This window comes from Gymnodraco acuticeps, unplaced genomic scaffold, assembly GCF_902827175.1.
Source record: "Gymnodraco acuticeps unplaced genomic scaffold, fGymAcu1.1, whole genome shotgun sequence".
NCBI lineage: Eukaryota > Metazoa > Chordata > Actinopteri > Perciformes > Bathydraconidae > Gymnodraco > Gymnodraco acuticeps.
In genome coordinates, this window is record NW_022991375.1 from 2,124,995 (window position 1) to 2,135,784 (window position 10,790).

The 10,790-nt window shown below is 41.6% G+C and overlaps 2 protein-coding genes across 8 annotated transcripts in view; one reads left to right on the forward strand and one right to left on the reverse strand.

Moving 5' to 3' along the window:
* The window catches only part of ppp1r9a (protein phosphatase 1, regulatory subunit 9A), a 62,057-nt gene extending 59,534 nt beyond the window's left edge, over window positions 1-2,523 (reverse strand). For 2 of the 3 annotated variants that reach the window (XM_034241146.1, XM_034241144.1), the window contains exon 1: window positions 2,222-2,522. The gene's annotated coding sequence lies outside the window, so the exon portion shown is untranslated. Of the gene's footprint in view, window positions 1-2,221 lie in introns of all 3 variants that reach the window. The other variant, XM_034241145.1, reaches the window with a different exon arrangement.
* sgce (sarcoglycan, epsilon) lies at window positions 613-10,731 on the forward strand. Of its 5 annotated transcripts, none has more exons than XM_034241149.1 (12): window positions 613-897; window positions 5,078-5,200; window positions 5,465-5,622; window positions 6,117-6,189; window positions 6,986-7,184; window positions 7,738-7,900; window positions 7,978-8,192; window positions 8,657-8,683; window positions 9,106-9,294; window positions 9,669-9,712; window positions 10,193-10,230; window positions 10,357-10,731. In XM_034241149.1, exons 1-12 carry the CDS (start codon window positions 849-851, stop codon window positions 10,405-10,407), a joined length of 1,329 nt encoding a protein of 442 aa, XP_034097040.1. In that variant the 5' UTR covers window positions 613-848; the 3' UTR covers window positions 10,408-10,731. The 5 variants fall into 5 exon arrangements, with proteins under 5 accessions (XP_034097040.1, XP_034097042.1, XP_034097041.1 ...); XM_034241153.1 differs by lacking the exon at window positions 613-897 and adding an exon at window positions 930-1,906; XM_034241151.1 differs by lacking the exon at window positions 10,193-10,230.
* Window positions 10,732-10,790: the final 59 nt, after the last annotated feature.

Here is a 10,790-nt window from a genome sequence, read left to right on the forward strand (position 1 = left end):
AAAATGATAAATAAAAAAGCATTCAGTGAAGCTTCTAAATGACTGAATTCAGCTAACAATTAAGAAATAAGCTTTCAGGAAATTACATTAGGCCTATATGAAATGACAAATATGTGTTGTCCAAGACAAAGGTGGGAGAAGTACTCAGATATTTCAGTAAACGTAGAAATACTAGATTGTAGGAATGCTCTGTTGCAAGTAAAAGTCCTGTATTTACCAAGTTGAAAAGTTAAAAAGTATTTTAATCAAAATATAATTAAAGTACGAAAGTAGAAGTACTCATTATGCACATTTCAGAATACTATCATATGTTTTGATTATAAATATTGATGCATTTAAGTTTTATCAAATCAGGTAAAGGTGCAGCAGAATTGTAGTGGGGTGGAAGTAGAAAGTAGCAAAAAATGGAAATACTCAAGTAAACTGCAAGTCTCTCAAAATTACAGTACAGTAGCCTACAGTGTAGTGTACAGTGTAAGTACAGTGCTTGAGTAAATGTACTTAGGCAGTAGGCTAGTTACTTTACACCTCTGAAAAGCAGCCATTCATCAGCCACTACTTATATAAAAGGAAGTCACAGTACAATTCAGTATGTTACTTGAGTAACATCCACAGAAACATCTACTACAGGCGTGTCGCTCATGTTCTGACTCACATCGTGGTTTTGCTTATTTTACTTTACGAGACAACCATCTTTTTCCATCCAGATGTTGAGCCAATGAGGAGCCTCTCTGTTTCCAGAGAAGAAAGGAGGCGGAGGAAGGAATGCTGCAGGATGCTTATTATTATGGCTGTCAAACCCAGTGGCGATTAGATAAAACATCCTTTTTCATGTCAGATTAACGACGATGGTAGGCACCATGTCCGCTGCAGCTGTCGCGGTATGGCTTGGTTCGGGTACGTATCGATTAAAAACTCTGAAATATCCGGGGATTTTCAGTCGTTTTGCCTTTGATGCGGCATCCATGCTAGTTAGCTAGCTAGCTAGTTAGCATGCCCCTGTTTAGCTACTGTGCTCATTTTTTCCAAGAGGCAGAGGAGGAGACATAAAAAATGGCTAACAGCAGACTGCTGTACCGTTATACAGCTGGAGTTCCTACAAAATATACTTTAAAAAATGTGTTTTGAAGTAGAAGATTTGTATAACGTCATACGCTGTGTTGTGTTTTATTCAGCTGTAATTACCTTTGAGAGACAGCCTGTTTCCCTTGGTGCAGGCCTGTGTTCATAGACGACCAGGTGTCATATGAATGCCTAATTAGGTAGCTATGCTAAATTAACATTTTAAATTACCCATAATCACCTGGGAATACACATTTGTTGTAGGCAATGATCTAAATTAGTAGTTTGTTATGTACAATTAAACTAATCCACTAATACAACAGCCTTGCAAAAACTATAACCTTTATGAAGTTTATAATGGTAGAGTCATTAATATTGTCAAATGGATTCATACCATCATTTAACGTCCATTTACAATTACAAAATCATCCTACTATTACAAAAACAACAGAAAGACAATTGTATATCATTTTATCTTGTGGTACAACTAACAAATGATTTAATCATCAGGTAATATGTTGATGTTCTTTGACCCTACTTTACTTTTTTTTAAACTTTCATTTCACAAAGAAAAGCACAATATCCTCACATTTTAGAAGCTTTTGGTTTCTGAGTACTACCTTTATAGCTGACTATAATACTCATTTTGTAGCAAGGCTGTTGTACTTAATAAACTGGCAACAAACATAATGTGTATACAAACTTGTACCATTGATGCTTTTATTCATTGATCCAATAGTTTTCATTGTGCATGCCTATGATGTCAAACATGACACTTTTCATGAGAGAAATGCCCATAAGGAGCTATCCGGCTTGAAGCAGAGAACAGCCCTGGACAGAGATGGTGAGTGGGTGTGTGCAGTGTTGCACTTCACGTGTTGACCTTCTGTCCCCTCCCCCGTCATAACACAGTGACACGCTCAACTGGTTTCCAAATAATACTGGCATTATTGTTTTCAGTTGTCCGCTGTCCCACAGACTTGGCCCACTTTTGCTGTAACACTTTACTGAATTAAAATGTCTAAACCTTGTCCTCGCTAAAAGTAGAGTTGACCCTGAATCATTAACTTTGAGACAAAGGTAAAGTATATCTTCTATTTAACCTGATACTAGTAATTAACTCATTTACGCTTTTTGGAAAAGTCAGTGATTTGCTTACCTTTATAGAGCGCTCGAAGATTAAACTGGCTGTTACATGTCGACTCTAGTCCTAAGCAACATCCTTCTGCTTGTTGTGACACAGACTACTTTCACTTCCAGGTCTGTGTTAAGAACAAAGCTCAAAGTCATAATGTGCAGAAAACCAAAACTGGTCCAAACAGTAGCAATCCTTGTTGTATGTGCTCTCCTGCTAAACACCTCCTGACCAAGACAACGTGCGAATATGAAGCTGATTCAACAAAACTAAAGGACATCCCTTCTTTGCCACTTCCTCGGCTAGCTTGAGTCCTCAGTTTGCTAAAGCCATTGAAAGGACAATGATGGTTTATTGCCTTACGCTGCCAATGGTGTTCGTAACTAAGGCGTCACTCCTAGGACGTCAGCCGGTCCAAGGTCAGCCCAGAAAAGAAAGAAAAAACCTGGTTTACTCCTCCCCACAAGGCAGTTATCTACTAATAAGTGAAAGTGTGTCAGTTTATCAGAATGATGTGCAATGTATAGATATTACTCACATGCTAGTTTGTATGTGATCCCACTTAACAGGGATATGTAGTTTGTAGTGTCTTGTCTTTCTTTACATTTCTTCTTCATCGAGAGCTAACAGGTTAGTCTTCAGTCGAGAGTATTAACCTTTAATGAGTAATGTATTATGTTTACTAGGAGTGTTGTAGTCCATTATCTCGAGAAGGCTTGGCACAGCGCAAGCCCACTACAATTAAGCAGATCTGATTAGCAGAGCCTCAGTGTAGCTTAGTTACTGATCTTAATGGATGGTAAATACTGCAGTTGTAGCTGATGGTAAACCACAGTCCAATAGGATCCTGTAAGTGAGACTGGCTAACACTGGGCTGCCGGCTTGTGTTAGATCTAAACGCTTGTTGTTCAATCGGAGCTTTAATATTGATAGGCCAAAACACATTTCAAATCCCATAGGTCATTTCCTATTCCTGAGACCATTAGGTGAGACCAGGCCATCTGGGCTCTCTTGTATGTCTCATCTGTGGACGTGCCACAAATGTTTACACCGCGTCCAGTTGGTCTCTGAGCAGAACAGAATAGCTGGTACTTGACCTTGACTGGGAGTGTGTGACTGGTCCTTTGTGCGGGGAAGAATTGATGAGGCCCAATGCGTCGGGTGATATAATCCGAGCGTGTGCATTCAGAGTGGGATCGACTTAAGTCACCGTGCAGTGGTGCGCTGAAACTGAATGAGGTTTTACTCTTGGTCTTTGAATAAACTAGATCCTAATGCCACGTGTGCAGGAGTAGCAGGGAGATATGGTCTGGATTAGTCATGCTCAGGTGGTTCCCTCAATCTGGTTTTAGAAAGAGGTGTGGTGGGTTTTATAACCTCAGGTTTCTCTAAGTAACACCGCATGTATTGGCCTCTAAATGCTATTGATTGTATCTTACTGTGACGGAGCCCTCTGGGATATCAGATAGATGTTAGAAGTTATATTCTCTGTTTAAAGCCACACAGATGTAGCACAGTTCAACATACACACAGGACTGTTTTATAACTTCAGCTGATCTGTGCTCGTAGATTGCAGTTAGGCAATTTGGCTTTGTAGATGTGGACTTCCTTAATAATCTGCAGTTTACTGTGTCACCTAATCTTTTATAACCCCTTTGTGCACCCTGGTAATAGATAACGCTGAACAACCAAAGATCACATACTGACTTCCTCTTTCACGGAGACGGATTAAGATGTAAATCCTGCTCTATTACTCTGTTCAGACGAGACTCTCCTTCGAAACCCACCTCTGTAGAAGGAGAGGGCTCACAGAAGAGGCCCTACTTTATGTGAGGGTGCTGATGACAGTTATGTAGAATATGGTGGGTTGATGCTAATTCAGAAGATGAAGCAGGAGATACATCTACAATATGTTTCTGTGGGAAGGCACGCATAGCTTTCCCATCTCTTCTTGCATTTGCTTTATGTGACTGGAGTTATGTCTGCAGGCGAGCAAAGTTCAAATTCTCTTTCACTTTGCTTGCAATTCAAACTGTAGCACAGATCTCCATATTTCCTCCCCTCCTCTTGCCATTTTGTCTACTCATTCTTTCTTCTCGTTTTCCTCGTACACTCAATCTCCCATGGTGATTAAAAAATGGAGTGCCCACCCACTGAGGGAAAGAAAGGGGGGAATAAAAATGAGAAGACAGAAATGCTGCACAAAAACGCTGCTTGGTGGTTAAAAAAAAACAAGTATTCAAAATAAAAGGAAATTGTAAAAGGGAAAGAGGGCTTTTCAAATAACCTCCAGTCTTACATTGTGTACATATTGTAAAGGGGCTGCCATTTTACTAGAGATGCCCTTCACGAATAAAGACTAAATGTTAGTGCTTGAAATAGAGTGGGGCTGAACAGAGAGCATAATGGAGACAGAGTGGGAGGCGGGCATAAAAACAACTCCGTTCATTTTGAATGACTCTCATTACTGCTGCTTTTTCTCACAGTACCTTTTTGGCCCTGAGATTTATTGTTCTGGATTAGCAATTTGTACAAAATCATAGTCTTTCCAGCACCTAATAATTTGGGTTTACACCTTTCACACTTGTACTGCATCCCTGTGTAAAGTGGATGCATTTACATAAAAGACAATGCAGAAGCAAGGCAAGAAAAGAAGACAAATCTATCATTGAGCAGAATCGCTTCTCAAAGTGTGAAGTGGTTTGGCAGGTGCTAGTAACCCAAATATTTGCTTCGACTGTTTTCACTTCTATTAACGCCTACACTTATTTTCTAATTAGTGCTTCTTGCAGATCATTAACGATGAACAAAACACAGAAAAAAGTAAACGTTCTTCTTTCCGAAGCTAATTTATTTTCTATTTTGAAATCTACATTTCAGTGGTCAGCATCTTGTCGAGATCGCATGCAGACCGTAACGTCTACCCATCTGCAGGAGTGCTGTTCGTCCACGTTCTGGAGAGAGAGTATTTTAAAGGAGAGTTTCCTCCCTACCCAAAAGCAGGTATAACACCATCACATTCTACACAGATTATTAGTTTTGACACTTTTAAACATCTTAATGACTAAAACATTTGTACAGTCTAATTGTTGGCACAGTCAGTGTATGAATGCAGCACTGTACTGTCCATTCATCACATTTCACTAGTAGAAAATGCTTACTCTGGCAACCGGATTTCAGCTAATGGGTCTAAATGTACATTACTGAATTGCCGGTGACCCATAACAGAGCCCTGGGTCACCCCTCATTAAACTGCTCTGCCTTCAGGTGAAGCCAGCAGTGACCCGATCACTTTCAATACCAACCTGAAGGGCTACCCCGACAGGCCGGGCTGGTTGCGCTACATCCAGCGCACGCAGCACAGCGACGGGGTTCTGTACGGCTCCCCCACCGCAGAGCACGCCGGCAGGCCCTCCGTCATAGAGGTGGGACGGTGGAGCTCTTTCAAAGTGAAAAAGAGAAAAGATGGAGGGATTTGTGTTTCTGTTTTATATGTGAAGGGAGGAAAAGTGTTTTCACAACTCGAAAGCATTACATTTGAAGAATTTGACTTTGAAATGTAAGACAGTATCACACATTTGTAGGCAAGGCACATACATAAAGGTAATTGAGTAGGAACAAATTGAATTTATTTTGACTAAGCACAGCCGATTTAGCAGTAGAAAAGTGCAATGTTGCGCTTTGAGTCTTTAACATAAATTCCTTTATGTTTTCTTATGCTTTCTTTGTCCCCCATAAGCTACTGTAGAAATTATTTTCCCAAAAGGCTTAGCGTTCCTAGTGGCACATGTGCCTCTATACGAGGGTCTCAGTTGGGTACAGAGCCTGCATAGGGTCTCTAGCTCAGCTTCGTCCACAGGGCGGCTGCCATATAAGCTGCACTGATCTGGGTTTAAACGTTCAACCCTGTGTGTCGCAGATTACAGCCTACAACCGACGCACTTTCGAGACGGCACGGCACAACTTGGTCATAAACATCATGGGCACAGAAGGTAAGAGGCGCCAGCAGGGGGGCTTAGAGCAAACACAGATCAGACTGTGCAACTCCTCTGATTAAATCCTCAGGGCACACTCAGTGCTAGAATCTTCCCCGAGGAGAAAATGTGGCCTTTGATTACTTTTGTCAACAAGAACTAATCAATCATTTTTCAAGAAAAACAACATATACTGTAGTATTGATCAACTCATGTGTTCCATCGAAACAGTACAATTCCCTAAGTCTGCCTTAGACCTTGTGGCAAGAATATTTGAAATAGATATATATAAATAACCATAAGTTGGTTATAATTAACCAGTATTATATATTGTGGATTCTTTAAACACACAGTCCTGCTATGGTGCAACATTAACAATTGTCATTACGGTACGGCTATAGTCAACAGCCGTTTCTTTTTGGCCCGTGTGGCTGCACCCAACATCTGTTTTGTTGCACCACGGCTGGTTGACCGGTCGCGCTACATGCAGTACACAATAGGATCTGAATTGGTTGAACGCTAAGCAGATGTTCGCGCCGCTAACGTGAAATCACTCCTCCTTTTCTGTGATGTCATGTGCCATCTGGCCCCAGACGGAAGCCAAATCGTATGCACAGTGTAGCAGACACACCAGCGTCTGCGGGTGAAATCCGTCTCATCTAAGCAGCAGTCATTAAGTATTTATGATGTCTTAGTCAGCAGAACACCTTGTAGTTTTTGTTGCCCTCCTGTCTTCTCTCTCCGTCGTCTCACTACCATTCACCTTAATCACCCTTTTCTCTGAGACTCTCTTCTTCTTCATCTCTATGCACAGAGTTCCCCCTGCCCTACCAGGCGGAGTTTTACATCAAAAACATGAACGTGGAGGAGATGCTGGCCAGTGAGGTGCTGGGGGACTTTCTGGGAGCGGTGAAGAACATCTGGCAGCCTGACCGCCTCAACGCCATCAACATCACCTCGGCACTAGACCGAGGGGGCCGCGTGCCCCTGCCCATCAACAACCTCAAGGAAGGGTGAGGGTTTTTAGGGTTTGGCTGGACCTGTATTCAAGTTTTTAATACTGGAATAAAGCTGATGCAGGAACGGCTAGATACGATTTTCTTTCAAGGCTCATTTTATAGCACTTTGCATTACGTTTTCATTGTAAAAGTGCAGGATTAGTGCTTTTAGGTATAATACCTCTTGATTACATACAGTAAGCATTAGGTTTCTCCACCTCTTCACATCTCTCGATCAAACATATTTGTTATATTTTCCGCCCACTCAAAACATACTTGTTTTATTTAATTGCGGCCCTGGGGATCCACAGTTCTCTGTGAATTAGATGAGTACACTTGCCATCAGCGCTGACAGATACTGTCAGTGTGTGTTCAGAGGGGAATAGCCCACATGAATTGCCATAAGTTGTGCAACAAAAATTCATGCTGACGGTTTAAGAAGATGAAAGCATATATAAGAGCGCTCAGTGGAGGAGAAATGATTTGACTATATCAAGCCAGCATAATGATGTAAAACGACACTCCATCTTCTCCTCTCACGCTTTGTATTTCCCTGTCTCCTCCCCAGAGTGTATGTGATGGTTGGTGCTGATGTGGCCTTCTCGTCCTGCCTGCGGGAGGTGGAGAGCCCCCACAACCAGCAGCGCTGCAGTCAGGAGATGGAGCCCTCCATCAGCTGTGACAAGAAGTTCAGAGCTCAGTTTGACATTGACTGGTGTAAGATCTCTCTGGTGAGGATTGGACAGATTTCCCTGAATTTAAAGAGGCCCGAGGGAAATGCTGAATTAACTTCACCTTATTTCTTCAGGTTGACATCAACAGAGTATTCCCGGTATATATAACCCGTCCCGAGCCGGGCAACGGGATCCTGCCTGAATTTGGGTTGTACGACCCCCCCTCTGAGACTCTGATGAGCCGGAACTACTTTTCAGACTTCCTTATCACGCTGGCTGTTCCCTCCGCCGTGGCAGTAGTCCTCCTCTTCATCCTCGGCTACACTATGTGCTGCCGTCGGGAAGGGTTGTAAGTGTGCTTGGTCTTCTTTTATGCACCAGACACTCCGACAAACATTTGGGGAAAGCACAGAAACGGTTCAAAAGAGCTATATGATAATCAAATGGAAAAACAGGATGCATATAGTAGGACATTTAGATAAAAGCAATAATCTGGACTAGAATTGCAGCTTGTCATAACCATCATTTTCTATTAAGTTCTCCATGAATATCTGTCGCAGCTTTTTGTTATTTCCATCATGTACATCTTGATGTTTTGAAGCAGAGCCATGACATCGATAGCCATTCATCCACGATAAATCCTGTCATCATTCTCCATCATTTACAGGCCGGGAGAGACGTTCCCCCTCAATGTTCCACGCCCCCATCACCATTTCCACTCTTTCTTTACCCAAGCGTCCATTCACTTGTGTGTCGATGTCTCTTTAAATATCAATATTAGTATTTAATTCATCCATTTTGTTTTGTTTCTAGGGAAAAAAGAAACATGCAAACACCAGAGTAAGTGTTTTAAGTCTCCTGTGTTTTTCTTTATTTTGGATCTGTGTCCGTCCCCCACTCTATGTCTCTTTGGTTTGCAGCTTTGTCATCTATGTTGTCATTGAACGCTTCCTCATGACCATTCATGTGCTCATCTGTGTGTTGACATCCTTTCATCCAACTGGCTGCTCAAAATGAATAGTAATTCAGTAGCAATAGCTTTTAAAAAACCTACATCTTGAAGACTAAGAACATATTTTGAGGTCAGAGAAGTTAGGAGGTAAGGGAGGTTGTATTGCTGTTGCGCATGCATAAGTTGAGTGCAGAGCTCCCCATAGCAGATTCAAATTGATTGCATATCAACATACTTTAAATGGGTTTCAGATGACACCAACAACACAAGCTACAACACATGTAAACTCCACTGCCTCTCCCCTCTCCAGCATCCAGCTGGTTCACCACAACTCCATCCAGAAGTCCTCCAAGGAGCTGCGGAGCATGTCTAAGAACCGGGAGATCTCCTGGCCCCTCTCCACCCTGCCCGTCTTCAACCCAGTGAGCGGCGAGGTGGTGCCGCCCCTCCACCCCGACAACTATGAGACCACCAGCATGCCCCTCATGCAGACGCAGACGTGAGTTAAAGGAGGATTTGGTTTGTCTGGAGGGAAATGCATGTGAATGAATAAACTATGCACACCTATGCTTATTAGCATTCACGCAGATGTATGGCTTATGCAAGTCGTTATATAGGGGGAATATTTAAGTAAAAACAATACCATTATTGTCTAATCGTTTTCTGTGCCTCTCACAGTGCCTTGTTTACAGCTAAAGCTGCAGCAGGCCTTTAGAAAATACGACTAGAGTTTAAGAGGTTCAAGCTGTCCCATGATATTTCCTAATGGGCTTGAAAAATGTGCTAATATAAGTACAGCACATGATACTAAAGGCTCTTGTGCTGTATGGGAATGTCTGTCTGTTGATCACAATGTCGTTGTTATAATTTCAGGAATCTGCAAAACCAGATTACGATACCACAGCAACGGCCATCAGGTTAGTAACAACCTTTGTAGAGAAAGAAATATGCCTCACTCCATCTGTAACATGCTATGGTAATATTTAATAGTTCATAATAATAAATAACTAATAATTCAGAACAAGTGTTTAACTAGTTTACATTTGGGTGTTCTGACGTCTTTTACATTGGATAAGGTAACACCAATAATATAAATGCAGTCTTTGGAGTTTGTGGTTACTTAGCTGTTTCTCTTATCTGACCTTAGACTCTCTCTCGCCTGCATCCGTGTTAAAATACAAGCATCCAGACTTTATTCATTTGGACATGGATTATTAAGAGCAAAACATTTTTTTGCTACGGCTCTGTAAGAAATCAGGCTTGAGAGCTTTTCCTCGTGTCGTGGCGCTGAGAAATCGGAACATTTGGAGTGTGAGCGCCCTCCTGTGTGCACGGTGTTCAGCTGCATGACAGACCTCTCACTAACCTGCTGCTCTCTCTGTTCACTGCTAACAAAGGAGATAATTATGTCATGTCAACATTTCGAAGGCTGGAGGTAGGTGCTGCAGTCTGTTTTTTCAGCTCATCTCTTCTGCTTAAAAAGACTAACAGCTTTCTTTAAATAAACGTGACTGTTCGTTAGCCAATAAAGTGGTATAAAGCCAATCTGTATTCTTTCCAGGTAAATGGTATTCCTGAGGAGAGAAAGGTGGCCGAAGCACTGAATTTGTGACCAGAGACAACGGTGTTTGATTTCATATACATCTTTTTTTTCCTTCTAACATTTGTGCCAATCTGCATGCCCCAGAAGTGTCTTTATCGTCCAAATGCACTTACACTTTGAGGAGTGGGTGTGACAGATCAAAATAGCGTAGCGATTTCTAAAGTACATTTTAATATTTTGAAATAATGTATTTGTAAATGTTAAGACTATGTTTGATTAAGACTTGCTTTGCACAATGGACCTCTCAGAGGAAAAGGGAGTTTTACATAGAAATGCTTTAGTTGTCAGGTGTTATAAATGTGTCACATGATAACAATAAATCCTTTGAAATCATTTGTCTTTACTGGTTTCATCTGTTGTCCCAATAATAAACAAGACACTAGTAATGAGGA